Raw genomic sequence first — 20,991 nt, forward strand, 5'->3', positions numbered from 1 at the left:
GCAGGTTAGGAGAATGTTTGGAGAATTGCTTTGGCTCTGAATCAGCCTGTTCTGCTTTATTTCCTTTGGTATACAAAGAGCAATACAAAGCCAGGTGTTAGGTTATGTTGTAATTTCCAAAACCTGGTTTCTCTCTGTTCTTTCCTTTTCCTCTTTTTGTCTCTGTAGCATCTTGAGTAGTCAAGGCTGCAAGAAGGAATGCATGGAAACTTGCTATCAGTGGTACTTTTGTTTCCTGGCCTCTTCCTTGCCACCCTCTCACCCCTCACGCTGCTATTCACTGAATAAACATTTCTTATGTGACTAATGCAATAATAAAACTGGCAAAAGCTAAATAATGAAAAGATTACTAGTCTATTTCTGGTTCTATAAGAGATATAAATCATTACACTTAAATGCACCTGTTCTGAGTGTCATATAGTCATGACAATATCAATAAAAGGAAAATAAGGCTTTTTAGCCATATTATTTTTAAATTTTCTTATCATAGTTAATATCCAAAAAAGTATTGTTTATTTTGGTGACAGCTAAAACACCAGGTCACGTGCTTCCTACAAATGGGTAGATGTTCATGTGTAAATTTTTGTTTCTTTCTCACAGCGCATGGATTTAGGAGAATGTACCAAAATCCACGATTTGGCCCTCCGAGCAGATTATGAGATTGCAAGTAAAGAAAGGGACCTCTTTTTTGAATTGGATGTAAGTTTTATTTTGTGTTAATTATTCCCTACTGTGAAGAGCCAAATACTGCACTAACAAGAATAATGTAACCTATGTAAGTTATGAAGCAGAATAATGAAATAGATGTCATTCCACCGCTCTCTGGCTGGGAGCTAGAACGTGGCCAGTACCGATTTGTGCCTGTGTGTCTATCATCCCTATTCTGTTCTATGTTTTGTATGTATCATTTTCTTTAAAAATGTTTCTTATTACATATTTTATGATTCCTTGGACATTGTGTTTATTCTTCTTTTTGAGTCTTATAAAAATGGTTTCATAGCATAGGTAATCTTTAATAACTTTTTTCCTTCAGTGTTATGTTCCAGCTTACATATTTTGTTGAGTATGGTTTGTTTGTTTTCATTGCTGCTTGAGTATTCCCCAAACTATCCATTTTGTATTCATAGACAATTGGGTTGATACTAGTTTCTTTTTTTTTTTTTATTCTTAAACTATTAGGAACAGTGTTATAAATGTTCTTGGATATCTTCTTGGTGCACATGTACAAGGGTTTATCTAGGGTATATTCCTAGGAGAGGAATTGCTGGATTGTAGGAGAGGCATGTTTATTCTTGCAAGATCTGTAATGTTGTCTTTTTCTTTTTTCTCCCTGTTGTTTGAGAAAGTGTATCAGTTTACAGCCCTAATAGCAGTGTACACATCCTCACTAACATTTGGTATTGTCAGACCATTAAATTTTTGCAATTTAGTGGTTATAAAATGGCATTTCATAACTTTATTGTTATTTTAGCCTCCCAAAGGAGCCCTTTTTAGACCTTTTCCTGTAATTTGTCTACTTCCCCACCATGAAATTTTGATACCACAGATACCCAGCATATCAGTTTATGTGATCCTTGCCAGGCCACAAACCATTGTAATATCTGAGATTTTTTTCACTCTTCATGACAAGTTTTCATCCCTGTCCCCATTGAGAATGCATGATTGTCACTCCATTCTATCTATCTATCTATCTATTTATTTATTTATTTTTGGGCCGCGCTGTGTTGCTTGTGGGATCTTAGTTCCCCCACCAGTGATTGAACCCAGGTCCCCTGCAGTGGAATCGCCGAGTCCTAACCACTGGACTGCCAGGGAATTCCCATGGAGTCACTCTGTTAGTTTTTTCTTTTTCCAAGTCCTCCATCCCTGGTGTGACCAGAGGTCAGTGAGGGGTTTGATGCCATTCAGGTTCCTCAGTGAAGCCTGGGAAGGCACTGAGCTTGGTGGAAGGAAGTCAGAGAAAAGCAAAACCAAGGAAAGACTTTTTTTTTCTGCCAATGGACATTTTAGAGGGTATATTATAGCTAGAGTCAATTCTGCTTAAATCAGTAAACTTAAAAAGTGATTAAAATTATCATTTCTTTTTCAAGTACAGTCTTCAACATCAGCGTTGAGTCTTTGAATTAACTAAAAATGCCTTTAGCAACAAACAGCTCAACTAATAGATGGTGCTTGGAGATGGAAGTTTTCTTTATTGTGAGTTTAAATTCTTCAGTACGTGAAAAACGCTTATGTAAAGAGACCATTACCTTGGGATATCAGAAACAGATAGATACACAGATGTATAGGTTAAATTTTCAATTTTAGTAACATAATTTTTTTGGATCACAAATCTAAGCATTTCTGCTACATGAGAATGTCAGTGTACTTTTTAAATGCCCTGATGAACTTACGCTGAAGAATAGATGAATAGAAGAAATTTAGACTACAGAAAGACTGAAACATACATGGTAATTTAGTATTTTATGAAAGACATGTGTTCAGCCACTGTGGAGATGAGTTTTTCAATGAACACTATTAGGAACTATGGATTAGCTAGTTGGGGGAAAAACCAGGTTGGATCCCCCAAAAGAGAATTTTGTTCTGCCATCTTGACATGTTATAAAGCCTAGAAGCTATAAGGGAAAGATGGATACATTTTTCTGAGTAGCGACTTAAAATATTAGCATATCAAAAATTCCTATACATAAAATAAGACAATTCAACTGGGACAAAATATTTGCAGCATGTATGACGAAGGACAAGTATTCTTTGTATATAGAATTCATGATAATTGAGAAGAGCCATAACAGTAGCTGAATAGAAAATGGGCAAAGGATAGAAAAGGACACTTACTGGTAGGCATCTAATCCTATGGCAGATACTCACCCTCACTCAGAGCTAAGGAGATGGAGAGTTAAGTAATCCTGATACACCTCCTGGATAATTGAGCATCTGAAGATGTGAAAGCACATCCCAGGAGTGCTAGTTCTGAGAGTATATCTGACCGATAACTTTTGCATATGTACAAAGATAAATTTGCTCCAGAATATTCCTGCAGCATTAGAGCTGCGGAAAGCCAGAACCCTGTAGGCTTCTTCAGTGAGGGCTTGGCTAAGTCATTGCTCTTCTTTACAATGGAATGACGTATAGCTATGGAAAGAGGATTGAGTTCAGTGTAGTTAAGTGTATGTTGTTGTGAAATTATCTTCGAGATAAAGAGGAAAAGCAAGCGTGATATGATGGCTTCTGTAGTGTGATTTTTAAAAAGGAAGGACATTTATACCCATTGACGTGCCTAGATGTACAGAGTAGTTTTAGAAGAAGCCAAGAGATTATGAACATTCTTGTCTTAGTTGGAGGGCTCGAGTGGGTCACGAGACCTTTTTGCATTGTGAAAATTTACCATTTGCGGGAATACCTTTTCCTGTTAAAGAGGTAACCACCTGTCCTTTCAACTCCTTAAAAATCATATTTGACCTTACAGATGGCTCATGTTGAAACGTTTGATGGCTAGTGCTGTAAACCTACAGAGGAGGCCTCCTGTCCTGAAGAACGAAGGGTGACTTGGAGCAGCTGTGTTTGTGGGAGGGCAGTCTTGTCAGGTGGCTCAGCATGTCAAATGCTTGTATACACTTGTTCCAGAGCTCTGCTGGGACTGTATCTTAGTGATATGTGTTAATGGGTACACAGAAAAGGTGCCCATTGCAGCTTTTTTTGTGAAAGTAAAAGACTGAAGTGAAAAGAGGAGGATGTACTGGAACTGTTTATTAGTGAGGGCTACTTGCATAAGGTGTGGTCCTTCCACACGGTGAGTGGTGCTTTGTGCAGCGCTAAGCAGGTACCTCTGGGTGTTAGGGAGTTTACCATAAAAAGGTTTTTTAAATAATGGCTTTAAGATATAATTCACAAGCCATAAGATTTACCCTGCCTTAAAGTTTTTAATATATATATATCAGTAGTGTTTAGATGTGCATGGGTTTGTTTATTTATTTATTTTTGGCTGCATTGGGTCTTCGTTGCTGCGTGAGGGCTTTCTTTAGTTGTGGCGAGCAGGGGCTACTCTTCGTTGTGGTGCACGGAATGGGTTACTTTAATAGAGGTAAATGTGGCCTGACTTTAAAATACCAAACTAAAATAACTTTTTTCCCCCTTAGTTATGCAGAATAAACTTTGAAGGAAAAAATAAAGTGCTTTTCCAGAATATAGATTTGTTAAAAGAATTCGATAAAAATCCAGTTTTTAAATCTCTTCGGTAGGTAACATAACTGTTACAGATTCCAGGTGAAAAGTCTTCCCTTTCCATGTGACTAGCCATCCAGTACCTGTCTTCAGAGGTCACTTGTATCTTTCAAAGATAGGCCATTCAGGATGAACAGATATATATATATACACATATATATATGTGTATAGGTATACATATGTATATGTCAGAAAGGCTAGTTGTGATTTTTCTTGTCAAAATTGCAATTTTGATAAATCAGAACACCTCAGGAGCTTTTCGGCCAGATGTGGCCACTGGGCTGACTCTTGTCGCTGTCACTGACTGTTGCCTCCTGATGACCCGCTGTTGGTGCTAGGCTCCTAGCCTGCCACGTACGTAGCCCATGGACTGTTCAGTTCCCCGGCGTGGGACCAGCAGCTCCCGTGTTGAGGTTGGTTTCTGGAGGGACTACAGTGTAGTCATCACTATTGGAAGATGGACACAGGTTTTGTTTTCACAAGTTGTGAACCATCGCTAAATCATGACTTGTTCTGATTTTTCTTAATAACTTATATTTATGTATCTCACCAAGTGTTTTGATAGAATATCTTCACTGTTGACAATGAATCTGTGAGGTGGGCCAAATATTTATCTCCAAAGTCTCTGAAAGTATAATAAGACTGATGCCAGAATTAATGCAAGCAGCATCAAATGATGCTGGGAGAGGAATCATTCCGTTTAGCAGATCAGTCAGGGATATTTAGGAGCTATTTTTATCTAGGTTGTATTAGAGAGACAGCTGACAAAAAAAGTACAGTATTTATTTTGTCTTCATATTGAAAAAATTAAATATATTATTAGTGTAACAGGCATTTGAATTATATTTTAAGCCATGTTTATCATACAGGTTTTTTAAAAAAATTTATTTATTTTTGACTGCGTTGGGTCTTCGTTGCTGCATGTGGGCTTTCTCTAGTTGCAGTGAGCAGTGGCTACTGTTCGTTGTGGTGTGTGGACTTCTCATTGCAGTGGCTTCTCTTGTTGCGGAGCACAGGCTCTAGGTGTGTGGGCTTCAGTAGTTGTGGCTCGCAGGCTCAGTAGTTGTGGTGCACAGGCTTAGTTTCTCCACGGCATGTGGGATCTTTCCAGGCCAGGGCTTGAACCTGTGTCCCCTGCATTGGCAGGTGGATTCTTAACCATTGCGTCACCAGGGAAGTCCCTTGGTAAATCTTTTATAAGAGCTCATCAGCCCTTTATACAACTTTCAAATATTTATAGACTTTGAGTCCCGTCTAAGCAATTTGTAAGAAATTGTCCTAGAAGAATATTTGCCTATGTATGAGAAGACTTAAGATGTTTATTGCATCGTTTTGGATTAGTGAAAAGTGAAAAAATGCAAATGTGTATTCATTGTGGAATGGTTATAGTTGTGTTAAAATACAGTGAAACACAGCTATAGATATAGAAGATGCGTGTATTGTTGTGAAAAATGAAAAAATCTTGAAAAACTCCTAAATGGAGTAAAAATTGTTTGCTTTTATATGCGTTGTAATACAGTTTTAAAAGGTATATGCCAAGCTCTTAAGTGATTATTTCTTAGGGGAGGAGAAAAAATTACGCTTTCTTTTTCTTTTTTTCTTTTTTTGACTCATGGCTTTCAGGATCTTAGTTCCCCAACTAGGGGTCGAACCCATGCACCCTGTAGTGGAACCACGGAGTCCTAACCACTGGACCGCTGGGGAATTCCTAATTATGCTAAATCGTGAAAAGTTATTAGGTCTGGTCAGGTTACTGAAATAGTAGGCAGAAATGAAAATTTAAAGTTATTTCTACCTTGTAACTTACTTCTACAAATCTCTTATCTTAAGGAAGTACAGTGGCCTCTTAAACAACACAGGTTTGAACTGTGTGGGTCCACTTACATATGGATTTTTTTCAATAAATACATACTACAGTACTACACGATCCATCGCTAACCCCCTCATTGTTCAAGGGTCAACTGTGATTGAAAACACAAGCAAACACTGGTACACAAAGATGTTTGTGGTAGCTAGCATTGTTTATAAGATTAAAAAGTTGGATGCAACAAAAAAGGCTCAATGATGAATGAGCAAATCATCATGCACTCAAATGGTAGACTGTGCCCTTGAAACTTTGTGAGACCTGTTCAATGACTTAAAATTCCTTAGGAAATCATGAGAAAGACAAAGATAAAATTGTGTATACTGAAGATTTCTGTGCGCTCTCATTGGAAGCGTGTGGCTGAATCAGAATTCATTGATTGTCATGGAAAACGCCCAAAGCCCCCTTTCCCTGTGCCCCTCCCGCTCCCTGGAGGCAGTCCCTTACCACAGCTTTAAGGTGGAAGGAAGCAACAGCTTGCTGCTCAAGTGCCACAGGCTGACCTTGGATGGTCGGGGGTTTTTTGTTTGTTTGTTTTTTTGTTTGTTTGTCTTACCTGGAGAATCTCATACATCAAAAGGAGATGTAACAGTATAATGAATCTCCACGTACCCATCACTCAGCCTCAGGAATGATCAGCTCAGGACCAACTGTGTTTCATCTTTGTACCCACTTCTCACAAATCTCAAAACAAACCTCACACATCCTGTCATTTCATCTGTAAATATTTCAGTGTTGCCATTGGCTTTTGAAGTTCTCTTTACTCTGCATACAAAGATCTGGTATTATATTTGGTTGTGACAGAATCTCCTTACTAGCATGTTGTTTTGTTTTTTTTTTTAACTGAAGTATAGTTGATTTACAATGTTGCATTAGTTTTTTGTGTACAGCAAAGCGATTCAGTTATACGTATATATATATTCTTTTTCAGATTATTTTCCATTATAGTTTATTACAAAATACTGAATATAGTTCCCTGTGCTGTACAGTAGGACCTTGTTTGTCTATTTTGTATATAGAAGTTTGTATCTTATTAGCATTGTTTCTAAAAATACGTTGAGGAAAAATTTAAACATGCAGAAGTAAACAGAATAATATAATGAGATCTCTGGGTTTTTATCTCCCAGTTTTCAATGATTGTTGACGTGAAGACTCTTATTTCATCTTTATTCTTGTCTTTCCACACTGGATTATTTTACAGTAGTTCCTAGACATAGAATTTTATCTATAAGTACTGCAAATAGTACATCTAGAAGATAATTTTATTTAAAGTATTGGTAATTTAAGAAATAATTTTTTAACATTATCTAAGTCCTCAAATTTCCCAGACTATCTCAAAAAATATTTTTTTTACGATCATTTGTTTGACTCAGAATTCAAAATAAGAGCCACACAGTAGGATGTATTGTAAGTCTTTTGAAATCTGTTTGAAGAAATTAATTTTTAAGTTTCTCATATCCTGGATTTTGCTGATTGCATCCTTATAATGCAGTCTTTTTAACGTGTTTTCCTTTATCTTTGAAATTTCCTGTAACCTGGGAGTTAGATCTGGAAGCTTGACGGTCAGAATCAGGTTCTCGTTTGACAGAATAGTGCAGGGGCCGGGCCGGGCCGGGCACTGGCTGGTGCATCACCTCGGGTGGCAAAACGTCAGTGGAATTAGGTGGCACAGGCAGCCTGACCTGGTTGCACAGGCCCCCATCAGCCTTTGGCCTCATGCTTTAAGTAGCAGTTGAGGATTATTGCCTAGATCAGTTATGTCACTAGGGTTACTGCTTGTCAGTTGTTCATTTATTTATTTATTGGGTCTTAGTTGCAGCACACGGGATCCTTCTTTGCGGCTCACGGGCTCTTTGTTGTGGTGCATGGGCTCAGTAGTTTCAGCACACAGCCTCAATAGTTGCAGAGCGCAGGCTCTCTAGTTGTGGCATGCAGGCTTAGTTTCCCCACAGCATATGGGATCTTAGTTCCCTGACCAGGGATTGAACCTGCATCACCTGCATTGGAAGGCAAACTCTTACCACTGGACCACCAGGGAAGTCCTGTCAGTAACTTAAAAACACTCACGTGATTAAGAGTTTGAGATATGAGAGGTATGTTGTGAAGCCTGCCTCCTTCTCTGTTCTTCAGCCCCCTGGTTGGCCCCAGAGGTAACCAGTTGTTCGGTTTCTTCTCTTTCCTTTAGAGATTATGTGGATACCTGAGGGACATGTATCTTTTTCTTTTATTTTATTTTTATAAATTTTATTTATTTATTTATTTATGGCTGTGTTGGGTCTTCGTTGCTGTGCACGGGCTTTCTCTAGTTGTGGCGAGCGGAGGCTATCCTTCATTGCAGTGTGTGGGCTTCTCATTGCAGTGGCTTCTCGTTGTGGAGCACAGGCTCTAGGCGCGCAGGCTTCAGTAGTTGTGGCATGTGGGCTCAGTAGTTGTGGCTTGCGGGCGCCAGAGTGCAGGATCAGTAGTTGTGGCGCATGGGCTTAGTTGCTCCGCGGCATGTGGGATTTTCCCGGACCAGGGCTCAAACCTGTGTCCCCTGCATTGGCAGGCGGATTCTTAACCACTGCGCCACCAGGGAAACCCTCTATTTTTTTTTAAACACAAATAGTAGTCTGCTGCACACATGCTCTATATCTGCCCCCCCTTTCCCTTTTTTTTTGGTTTGTCAGCATATCTTTGAGATTATTTCCTATCATATAGCGTACTTCATCCTTTTGTGTCTACGTAGTATTCCACAGGATGTGTGTCTGTTTTATAGGACCATCCCCTGTTGATGGTCATAGTGCTGCATTGCACATTGGCACATTGTGAGTGTATCTAGGAAAGATCCCTAGAAGCGGGACTGTTGGCCCAGAAAGGATGTGCTTTTGTCGTTTTGGTAGTTAGTGTCACGGAATTCTCCACAGGGGTGAATGATCCCACCAGTGATGTGTGAGAGTTCCCATTTTCACATCTTCACTAACAGAGCAGCGAGTTACCAAACTTTCAGTTTTTGCCAATCAGAAAGGTGTGAAAAGGTATTTCCTTGTGGGCCTGACAGGGTTGTCATAAAGGTGTTTCTTGGGCTTCCCTGGTGGCGCAGTTGTTGAGAGTCCGCCTGCTGATGCAGGGGACACAGGTTCGTGCCCCGGTCCGGGAGGATCCCACGTGCCGCAGAGCGGCTGGGCCCGTGAGCTATGGCCGCTGAGCCTGCGCGTCCGGAGCCCGTGCTCCGCAACGGGAGAGGCCACAACAGTGAGAGGCCCACGTACTGCAAAAAAAAAAAAAGAAAAAAGAAAAAAGGTGTTTCTTTGTGTAGGTGTTCACTGCCTAGACCCTCAGCTTGGGCTGATGGCTGGGACCTCTGGCACTTTTCCACCCCAAATTCAGGTTATCTGGGAGAAAGTGCCTCACCATTGGCTCCTTCTAGCCCAGTACAGCCTCATTCTGACTGCACCAGGGCCAGGCCTTATTTCTTGAGAGTGTTATATCCAGGAATTCCCTAGGAGAGGGAATTGGTCATCTCTATAAATACATCTCAAGTTTTTCAACTTGAACACAGACACACAGAACATTAAGGTTACAGGGCAGCCCGTTTCTTCAGTGTTCACATGTGGAAAATGTAAAGATTTGCTTCTCTCTAATTCAGTGAAAATATGGTTCACTTTTCCCCCACATTGTCTTGCTTTGTGATGTTTTATTTGACAGGTTTCCAGAGCAACACACCATATCAACTAATGGGATCAGTTCTGCTTACACCTGGTCTCTGTCGTACAGGTGTGCAGTGTGACAGTCACGCTTTCCCAGTCAGGTCCTGGGTGAGAGTCCCTGTGTGATCCTGGGCAAGTTATTTTGCCCTTTTCTATTTTCTATAAACTGGGCTGGTGATAACTGCCTCAGAGCTGTGAGGACTAAGTGTAGGTACTTTGGAGTCAAACCACAAGGGGCTTTGCATCCTGATGCCTTCGCTCAGGAGTTTGGAGACTGTTCCTCCATTTCTTCATCTGAAAATTGCGTACCTTGAGAGCCCCTGCGTGGCTGTATTGAGGCACACGTTTGCTGTGACTGTGCTGCTGACAGCATGGGCTCCTCTTAGGCTCACTGATGCTGCTAGGCAGGCAGGGTCAGGGAGAGCACCTCATGGTCCTGTGTGTGGATGGACAGCCTCCAGCTACAGTGAGACCTGTGTGCCCCCTGTGCCAGCGGTGTGCCCAGGCCCCCTGAGTAGTTCATGGTTCATCACACCACCCCTGAGTTACAAAGGTGGATAACTTCCTAGTAAGTGGTACCTTGTGATTAGGACTTAATTTTTAGATTCGAGTACCTTTTTTTTTTTTAATCATTTAAACCTTTTATTTTTTTTTATTATTTTTTTTTTTGGCTGCGTTGGGTCTTCATTGCTGCGTGCAGGCTTTCTCTAGTTGTGGCGTGAGGGGGCTACTTTTCGTAGCGGTGCACGGGCTTTTCATGCGGTGGCTTCTCTTGTTGCAGAGCACGGGCTCTAGGGGCGTGGGCTTCAGTAGTTGTGGCTCTCAGGCTCGGTAGTTGTGCACGGGCTTAGTTGCTCCGCGGCATGTGGGATCTTCCTGGGCCAGGGCTTAAACCTGTGTCCCCTGCATTAGCAGACGGATTCTTAACCACTGCGCCACCAGGGAAATGCTAAACCTGCTCTTTGATTCAGGAACCAATCTGGAATTGGGAAGCACATTGAAGAGAGGGAGGAGCAGTAGGACAGAGCCATCTTTTAAAGAACATGGCAGTTAAGAGACGTCTCTGCAGTACGTCTAGTCTGTGTTGTGAAGTTTACCATTTAATTTTTAGCTTATCTGATGGCCGAGTCAGTTTATATTTTGCTTAGATGCATCTGGTTGCCTTGGTTGGTAAAGGCACTGGCAGAACTGTCAATGTGTATTCCCCACTCAACCCCTGTTGAGTGGATCCCTGGCTGTGTCCGGTGTGAGATCCCTCTTTTTGGGTAGACAGTAGAGGAACTCTGCATCAAAGTCTCAGCACGTGTGCATGCATGACCCTCGCACCTCTCAGGTTGGTCTGTTAGGAGCTGTTGTTCCAGGTGAGCACAGGTGGTACATGACCTGAGTCAGCTCGCTGGCGCTCTGATCCTGACGAGTCCCCCCACCTTGTCAGCAGAGCTGGTGAGCTTGACATATTTCCAGGAAATGCAGTGCATGCATGCAAACAAATGCCAGTCATTGGCTTTCCTGCTTGTTTGATTTGAACATAGTGAAATGTTTATTGAGAATATTTGGGGACCAATGACAGGAAAGAGGTCCTGAGTTCCAAGTGTGTGGAGTGAAATCTGGGAGTTGGCCTTGTGGGCAGTGGGGCTTGGCACCATCACGAGCCTTTTCCCTGTCTTGACCTACTCCCAAGTATGCATTCATTTGAAAAGAGAGGACTGTAATCCTCTCCAGCGTCCCTACTGTCCATTCCAGTGTCACACCAATCCTTGTGGAGTGCTCTCTCCTGACCATATTTGGAGGAAGAGACATAGATTATCACTCCTTGGTCCGTTGGCCTAACTTTCACCTGACTTCTTATCATTTCCACCCAGAACTTTCCTTTCTCTATTTTTCAGTGGTGGATCATTCACCCTGTCTAACCCCGTCATCCACTGCTAACCTCACTTGCTGTCAATGTAACATGATGCTGACTTCAGCAACTTGGGAGGTGCTACTTATCACTGGTCCTAGCCTGACAGTTGGGAAAGTGACGTCCTGTTTGTATGTTTATCTGAAGTTATGTTGGGGCCTTTGACTAATTACGGCAAATTAAGTGCTTAGCATATGTGACTGCTTATTAATTAGTATTTTATTGATTCCCACCAACTCTTTTCAGAGTGTCTTTTCCTTTACCTTTTTGGGTAAGTAGTAACCAGTTTTCCCGCTACTTTAGACGGTGGGCAATAACTAAACGTGTTCACAGCTCTCAGTAACATTTGTTCTATTGTTTTGTTTTGAGGTGGAAGGGGGAACTCTACCCTCAGAACATGAGGGAATAATATTTACGTGGCTCACAAAGACCAGTGAGTACATCATCTGCATCTCCCACGACTCACCAGGAGAGGGCCTCTGACATTAGCTCAGTCCAGCCTTTTCTGACCCTCAGAGACCACTGTTAGTTACGGCCAGGTGTTTTAATTTTCCTCAGAAATTTCTTGGAAACGTTGTTGAGGGATGGGGGTTCTTTTACAAATTTTGGAAATAAATCAGATGAGAAGACCATGCTTTTGAGTGGTCATTTGGTTTAACAGAGCCCCTTGATTGAATGTGATTGTGGACATGTTAGCTGTAGTGTAGCTTCAGATCTTCCCACTGAACCTACAGGCTTTAAGAACCAACCCAGGACTGTTATTTCCTATCGAACACGTGAGTTCTGAGGTCGTAGGCATGTCACTGACTGTAGCTCTCTACCTCTCCTGAGCTAGGCGATGGATCACTTGGAGTCCTTTATCGCTGAGTGTGATCGGAGAACTGAGCTTGCCAAGAAGCGGCTGGCAGAGACACAGGAGGAGATCAGTGCAGAAGTTTCCGCAAAGGTATGCTGGGGAGGCCTTCGCCTCACATTGTTGTCGTAAGAACTGGGCTGCCACGGGGCTAGCAGTCACGGTCACTGCTGAGTGTGCGTCTTTGGGGTGGATGGTACCCACTGCCTTGGCTGTTCCCAGTGAGGAGGGAAGGCCATCGCTGGGCTCTTAGCCCCTCCCCGCATTGTGTATGTGGGGTTTTTTTGTTTGTTTGTTTTGTTTTGTTTTTTTTGTGTGTGTGTGTGCACGCGTGTGTGTGTTTTAAAGTTTCTTTTTTTTTTTAACATCCCTACATAAAACAGGAAATGAGAAAAGTTAGCAGGGAAATGGTTAAACTATGATGCATCCATATCATGGAAGAAGAAAGTAGATCTGTGTGGAATTGGCCTGTGTGTCATCTGGATGACCCTTGTCTCCTCTTCAGCGGAACTCTCTTCAGTATCTTTTTTCCTTTCAGTTTTATAAAAGCATTTCTTAGGAAATAGACAGTTGCAAACTGGATCAACGGTGCGGTTTTATTTCTGAAAGCAAATTCCAATAATTAGGCATTTTGCTTACAGTATAAGTGTATGCATTTAGACCCATGCATTTTTTTACCCTTACCCAGAAGATTGAACTGTAACAGAAGGCATAAAAAGAGATGGCCTAGAAGCTGACTCACATGATGGTCCTTGCAACCTGTTGGCAGTAACAGCAGTGCCACTGCTTTTATTGGAACGCGGTGCACAGGTCTAGTTATGATCAGTCTCAGTGGTGGCGTTAAGGATGTCATAATTGTTAGAATTCGCATGTCATCAGTGAGGGTTTCCAGCTGTTCTAATATTTTCAGTGGAACAGACCAGAAATGCAGCAAGAGAAACACTCGTTTTCTTTGCATTAAAAAATCTGTTGTTTCTAGATGTCTCCTTACCTGATTGTTTCTCTCTCCTAGGCAGAAAAAGTACATGAATTGAACGAAGAAATAGGGAAGCTTCTTGCTAAAGCTGAACAGCTAGGAGCCGAAGGGAATGTGGACGAATCCCAGAAGATTCTTATGGAAGTGGAGAAAGTCCGTGCAAAGAAAAAAGAAGCTGAGGTTGGTGACAAAAATGTCTTAGAGAGGAAGTAGTAACTCCAGAGTTGACCTTTTGGGCTAAGATTAAGCCATGCCTTCTTTTTTTGTATACATATTGGGAAGGAGTTGGAAATAGGGTGGTATATTGTCAGGATTGTATGGTTTAGAGTCAGCACACACTGGAGTTTGTGTCTTCACTCTGCGCCTGTGACCCCGTGTGGCCTCACACTAGGCACTTGCCAGCTCTGCGCATTATTCTCACGTGTAGAGTGCGTCCTGAGTATAACAGCGGAGGAGTGTTAGTGAGCACCTGCCGTCTGTCCGTCTGGCTCCCAGGGAGGGGGCAGCGTGGTGGGTGTTCAGCTGGTGTAATTGGGCCAGACTTGCTTTGCAGACGCTATGTACAGTGAGGCCTGGTGCTTAGTGACACTGTGTCCTCAGTAGAGAGACCCGTGCAGGTTGCGGGTGGTACCGAGGTGGTGTCCGCTAGGCTGCCAGGCCAGGACACACTGCTGTGTGGTGGAGAAGCTGAGTCAGGGACTCAGTGTCTGTTTCTGTGACAGCCGTTTTCCTCCTAGATTATTTCCTCTGTTGCATACTCCCTGGTTCTCAAATCTCACTGCTGGAATCGGAGATGGCTTGGGTAGGCTTCGAGAACGGTGGGAATGGTAGTCAGAGGAAGACGGGGCGGGTGTGTTCCTTTAGTAAGTGTTTGTCAAACTCCAGCTATGGGCCAGGCACTTCTCTAGTTGTGAGCAAGCCGGAAGACTCCCTCTCCTGTTGGAGATGATACTGCTGTGGGGAGGGGGGTCAGGCAGAAAGGAATGTGAGCAGCGGATAAGATTAATTCTGATGAAGACGGGTGCACTTGCGGGGTTCAGGGCGTGTCCAGGTAGGACAGAGGGACCCTGGAAGGCCCTTAGCTGAGACCAGATGAGAAGGTTCTCAGAATGGTGGGTAGAGGTGAGATGGCAGAGTGGGCGGTGCCCCCGTGCAGGGCTGGTTTTGGTTGTTGCTGCACCCCGGGCTTGTCATGGTGCCTGATACATAGTAGCAGCTCAGCGATGACACAACGATTCTCAGCTGAATACACGAATCCTGCTGACTGCCTGTGGGTGTTTGAGCGAGGCCCACTGAGGCAATGACGTGTGCATGAAGGGTCGCAAGTCCTGCGTAGAAATCCTACACCAGCTGTATACTAAACCGCTGTGTACTTAAATGGGAAATTTGTGTTTACATGTAAAAAAAAAAAGTCAGGCTCCCTCGGTTGCTGACAGCTCCAGCAGAAAGGCCAGAGGGTCAGGAAGGAAGCTCTGCGGCCTCTTAGCGAGTCCTGAGGCCAGGCCTTCCTGCTTTGAAGAGCACAGCAGACACCAGAAACCGGTGAGATGGCTCCGAGATTTATGCATAGGCTGAATAATTGTAGATGTGGGGTTCTCCATTTGGATGTCTGCAGACAGCCAAGAGGGCAGCAGGATAGGGGACCCATGGTAACTTGTGCCCAGGACTCCAAGCATCCTTGCTAGAAGACAGGTGCAAGGACGCTCACAGCAGAACTGGTAAAATGAGCAACCATCGGTAACCTGGAAAACCACCCATGGACAAACAGCCATGTGCCCCTGAAATGGAGTCCTGCAGCAGTGAACGAACTGAACACATCTGCCTGCAACATCCTGGAGAGAGCTCTCCAGCAACACAGGTGGGAGAAAGACCTGTAGCGCTGACGTGGGACTTATAAATGCCCCAGGTGCACACACGGTTTATGGATCCACATGTGCAGTGAAGTACAGAGGCAGCGCTGAAGATTATGCTGACCGCACACAAATGCCTCTGGGGAGGGAGAGAACTGGCGCTAGAGAGGGAAACATCAGGAACTGAATTTCCATCATAATGTTCTACATCTTTCATTAAAAGAAAAACTAAAACCTTAAGCAGAAGTGCTGAATATGGTGGGTACATTAGTTATTTGTGATATTATTCTGCTCCTCTCTGTAGCTGTAAAACTTTGAATGCCTTCCTCTATAATCTCTTTCAAAATCAATTGTAATTATTCTGAGTGAAAAAAGTCAATCCCAAAGGGTTAAATACTATGTGGATCTGTTATATAACATTCTTAAAATGACCAAACCATAAGAATGGAGAGCAGATTGGTGGTCACCAGGAGTCAGAGAAGTGGGTGTGGCTGTGAAAGGGCAGCAGGCAGGACCTTTGTGGTGATGGATGTTCTGAACCTTGACTGTATCACTCAGTGTCCTTTCTGTGATGTTGTGCTATAGTTTTTAAAGATAGAACCATTGGGGGAAACTGGGTAAAGAGTACGCAGCACCTCTCTGTATCATTTCTTAGGATGACCAGACAGCCTTGCCTCCTGCTAAGGGGAGGAAGGGCACCCTTCCCCATCCTGTTCTGTCCTGTAGTTCTGAGGAAGGCCTATGGGGGGCACTCAGGTGATGAGGATGGGGACAGTGGCCGGAGTAAGGACAGTGGGGGTCCTGGGCACCAGAGTGCCTTTCTGTATCTTTGCCGGTTTAGTGAGTGATGTGATGTCTTATTTTGATTTGCATTTCCTAGGGAACATTTTGAATGTGTGAATTAATGGAAGATTACTACATTCAGTCTTCCCTTTAAGGGCAAATGATTATTGAAATGCATTTCTTAAACCTAGATTTTGAAGGAATGTTTTAATTTGAGCACAAGCAGCAGTAACCATGTTCTGGTTCATTTTCTTTTGTGTTTCGTGTATTTTGCTTTGAGGCCGAGTGACTTTTTTTTTTTAAATTTTTTAAATTTATTTTTGGCTGCATTGGGTCTTCGTTGCTGCATGCAGACTTTCTCTAGTTACAGTGAGTGGGGGCTGCTCTTCATTGCGGTGCGTGGGCCTCTCATTGCAGTGGCTTCTCTTGTTGTGGAGCACAGGCTCAGTAGTTGTGGCTCACAGGCTCTAGAGCGCAGGCTCAGTAGTTGTGGCGCATGGGCTTAGTTGATCTGCGGCATGTGGGATCTTCCCGGACCAGGGCTCGAACCCATGTCCACTGCATTGGCAGGCAGATTCTTAACCACTGCGCCACGAGGGAAGTCCCTAGTGACTTCTTAGGATTAGACTCAGACTGCACTGGCTGCAGGAGGGAGTGTGCTTTGTTCCGTTTGGCACACTTCCTCCTTTGAAGACGGTGTCTAATGTATTTGTCCTTCCAAATTTTAGCTTTTGGGCTGTGTTGGGATATAGTTTCCTGAACATTGGGACAATCTCCATAGATACTCCTGTGGTTTTTGCTCGTCTGTTTGGTTTAGGTTTTTTGTTTGTTTTTTTAAGACCCCTGTTGAAGATTCTTCCGTCTTGTTTCTTTGGTCTTTGCAGAGCTCTCCACCATAGCAGGGACTTACCTTCCCTGCTGGCCTTTTAACACACACAGCATCCTGTGTGTTTGAGTGTTCTGAATACCCTTTGTTGCTTTGAAATCATGACTGGTAGTTCATTTCTTAAATAATTAAAATTGGGTTGGTTAGAAGAATCTGAAGCTTTGTAAACGATTCAGTTTTTATGTATTTGAAAATCATCTCGGACTTCCCTGGTGGTGCAGTGGTTAAGAATCCACCTGCCAGTGCAAGGGACACGGGTTTGAGCCTTGGTCCGGGAAGATCCCACATGCCGTGGAGCAACTAAGCCCATGCACCACAACTACTGAGCCCGCATGCCACAACTAATGAAGCCCTCATGCCTAGAGCCTGTGCTCTGCAACAAGAGAAGCCACCGCAATGAGAAGCCCATGCACCGCAACGAAGAGTAGTCCCCGCTCGCCACAACTAGAGAAAGCCCGCGCAGCAACGAAGACCCAACGCAGCCAAAAAAATAATAAAACATTAAAAAAATTTTTTAAAATAGAAGTCATCTCTAGGGAATTCCCTGGTGGTCCAGTACTTAGTACTTGGAACTTTCACTGCCAGGACCCCCGGGTTCAATGCCACATGCCATGTAGCCAAAAAAAAAAAAAAAAATGTCATCTCTGTAGTCCCTTCACATACTTCCATTTTAGGGGCTGAGTAGACAGTGACATTTGACTCTCACTCTCTTCCCATTCTCCAGGAAGAATACAGGAATTCCATGCCTGCATCCAGTTTTCAGCAGCAGAAGCTGCGTGTTTGTGAAGTCTGTTCAGCCTACCTTGGTCTCCATGACAATGACCGTCGTCTTGCAGACCACTTCGGGGGCAAGTTACACTTGGGGTTCATTCAGATCCGTGAGAAGCTCGATCAGTTAAGGGTATGTTAATGTGTTGTGTTTCTGAAGAAACCCGAGAAGTTTTGTGATCTTCTTCACATCTCTTTGCTTTTAGAAAACCTTGTGTTCTTTTTTGTTTGTTTTTGTTTTGTTTTTTGGGGGGGGGTTGGTGGAGGTACTGAAAACCTTCTGTTCTGATCCTAAGATCATGCCTTGGTTTTATACTTGAGTTTTACAGTGAACTACTCAGATTTCATCCATATGTTCCCACAAGAGATCTAAGATCTCAGAATCCAGCAGAGCCTGGGATATTTATTTAGTCTGCTACCCCTTGTTTACAGAGGAAAATGGCAGAATTCAGTCCCACGGTACAGAGAGTTCTCGTACCCCTGTGGAAACACTTCTGTTGGTGATGGGGAAGAGCCAGTAGTCTGCAGTTTTTTTTCTTGGACAGAGGCGGACACATGGAGGGTGGTCTGGCTAGAAGGATGAGAAGGTCATGGGGCTTTTTCTGATAGCCCTGCCCCACTGCTGGATGCCTGTGTCCCTTCCTCGGGGCTCCTCCTTGTTCTGGGTTAAGCTCTACAACATTTGACATCTTGGGTACAGAATGCCAAGGAGGAAGGTTAAATAAGTTTGTGATATTTTGAATTGTCTTCTTCAAATGGATGGTGCTTTCCCTAATTGTGTACTGGGACCCTATGATGGGATGCTGGGAAATGTGCAGGCCTTTTATCCAGACACCTGAAATCTATTGGAAGGACAGACACATGGCACCTGACTGTAGGATACCATGGTAGTCAAGGCCTTGGGCCTTGTGTGCCCCCAGGAAGGAGCAGCGGGTGTCAGGGCCCTGCACCCAAGGACGATCACCCATAAGTGATGTGCTCGGCCCTGGGAGAGGGAGCTGGGTGGCAGTCTCAGCACTGGTCCTGAAGCATTTGCTCCTGTGCTCCCAGTAGAATTTTGAAAAATGATATTCTTTGTCACACATTTTGAAATTGGAATTTTTTTCTTATAAATTTATGGGTATAAAACACGTAAAAATATTTTATGTGTAGTCAGTAGAATGTAAATAACAATTTGGTGTCAACTACCATCCCCATTAAAAATCTGCTCCTTAGGGAATTTCCTTTAAATTGTCTTCCCATTCCATAACACCCCAGAATTTTGTCCTAATGTTTCTTATATCTGAAAGCCTTTTGTTTTTTTCTTAAGATGTACCTTTGCTTCAGAATACACTGAAACCTTTAGAATTTAAGTATTCACCTGATCTAGAAGTCATGTGTTGTCATTGCAGTTATGAGCAGTATATAGTTGATAGAACAACCCAACTAAGTTACAGATTTTGATAAATAGCTGTTAAACTAACAACAGAAAATGTATTTGGAAGTGCACCTCTTAACGATACGGAAGGTGGGAGTTGTGTGCCCTAATCAGAGATGGCTTCACTCCCAGTGGTACCAGAGGTGTGCACCCCCCTGGGCTGTGCACCCCCTGGGCCATGCTCCAAGGTGGATGCAGGGTGAGAAGAGTGAGGACTTCCCTCAGGTGGGAGAACGTAGTGTTTTAGGGAGTGGGGAGGGTTTGGGAAGGAGGTGATGCCAGCCCACAGGCTGGTTCTCGGCCTCTCCTTGTCCTGGCCACGCCTTCTCTTCCTCAGGCCTGGCTCCCATCTGAACTGAGATTTAAGGTCACCCTTTATGCCCTCTTGGGCCTTTGTCTCCTGGCTCTAAGTTCCTCCCCCTCAGGGCCTTCCCCTCGGCAGCACGAGGTGGGGCATTGAAAGGCTCTGAGTTGATTTTGGGGTGCTCTGAGCTAGCCAGTGGATGGTGCTCTGGCAGGGGAGTTGCTAGGCCACCTCCTGCCTGTTGGCCTTCCTTGTCCACTGTGCTCACCATGACCCAGCCTGATGGGACGTGTGGAGCCTGCTGTCCCCAGGAAGCCCCGCCAGCACCCCGGGATAGGCTGCAGCTTGGCAGGGCAGCTTGGCTCCTGCAGCAAGATGGATTCGGTCAGATACATGTTTTCTCTTTTACATGAAGTTTGTGGAGTCTCCTTGGGGTAAAAAAACTAAATTTATGGATTGATTTGAGCAATATGATAAAATTTCTGTGATTTAGGTGTACAGCACTTAGAATATATAGTTTGTCACTGAACTTATAAAACGATAAAGCGTTTTTTTCCCCCATGTATTTTCCATTGTTTAAGAGGTTTTATGAAGAATGTGTTCCTGTTCCCTGAGTTTCTCTTAGGTTCTTAAATTGCCAGTATTGAGGTCACGTAAAGGTGCTTTGTTCAATAATGTTCACTCTAGTGTGTGACTTGCTCCTCCCCCATCTTCCAATTTTTTGTTTATTTAGAAAACTGTGGCTGAAAAGCAGGAGAAGAGAAATCAGGATCGGCTGAGGAGGAGAGAGGAGAGGGAGCGGGAAGAACGCCTGAGCAGGAGGTGAGCACGTGCGACCTGAGGACGCCCCACTTCCTGGCAGCACTGCAGACTTACTGCCCTTGACAGTTGAGGTCTGCCAGTTACCTGGGTGGCTCTTAAAAGAAGAATAAGCAAACATATAGCATGTTCAGTCAAGCGAGGTTCTGGCTGGTCCAGGAGGACCTGTGTGCACAGCTGTGCAGTGTGGACAGGACACCCAAGCTGCTCGAGCAGCTGTGGCCACCTGATTCTTACCTAGAAAGATGTGGACTCCCTGGCAGGGGTGGAGGGGGACCTGTCACAGCACCTCCTGTGGAGCAGCCCTTGACCAGCAGGACAGGCAGGAGCTGGGACACCAGAGAGGAACATGCTCTCATGCTGCCATGCCTGCTGTGGGCAGGACCCACCAGGGACGGGCTCCGGTGTGGGCCCAGGCTCGTGGGTGGTAGGGTGGAAGCAGAGAGAACGTGAGCTAGCTGGGAGGGTCCAGGCCAAGGAGGTGGCAGTTCGAACCCTGTGAGGGCCAGGACGGAATTATGTTTTCTGGGGGTTGGAGCTGATAGGATTTGCTAGTGGACAGAGCAAGTTGTGCAAAGGGGGAGTGGAGCTGGCTCAGGGTTTCTGACCAGGAGTGGCCGCTTATGGCGGTGGGGAGACTGGGAATGGTGTGTTGGGATGA

The 20,991-nt window shown here is 44.0% G+C and overlaps 1 protein-coding gene across 3 annotated transcripts in view; it reads left to right on the plus strand.

Annotated features, from left to right (window-relative positions):
• LUC7L (LUC7 like) overlaps positions 1 to 20,991 on the plus strand; it is a 30,352-nt gene that overhangs the window by 5,643 nt on the left and 3,718 nt on the right. For all 3 annotated transcript variants that reach the window (XM_060078221.1, XM_060078220.1, XM_060078222.1), the window contains 5 exons: positions 601 to 699; positions 12,510 to 12,620; positions 13,540 to 13,683; positions 17,747 to 17,923; positions 20,245 to 20,333. In XM_060078221.1, coding sequence (XP_059934204.1) covers positions 604 to 699; positions 12,510 to 12,620; positions 13,540 to 13,683; positions 17,747 to 17,923; positions 20,245 to 20,333 — 617 coding nt within the window. In that variant the 5' untranslated portion in view covers positions 601 to 603. The remainder of the gene's footprint in view (positions 1 to 600; positions 700 to 12,509; positions 12,621 to 13,539; positions 13,684 to 17,746; positions 17,924 to 20,244; positions 20,334 to 20,991) is intronic.

This window comes from Mesoplodon densirostris, chromosome 16, assembly GCF_025265405.1.
Source record: "Mesoplodon densirostris isolate mMesDen1 chromosome 16, mMesDen1 primary haplotype, whole genome shotgun sequence".
In the NCBI taxonomy this organism is placed as follows: Eukaryota; Metazoa; Chordata; class Mammalia; order Artiodactyla; family Ziphiidae; genus Mesoplodon; species Mesoplodon densirostris.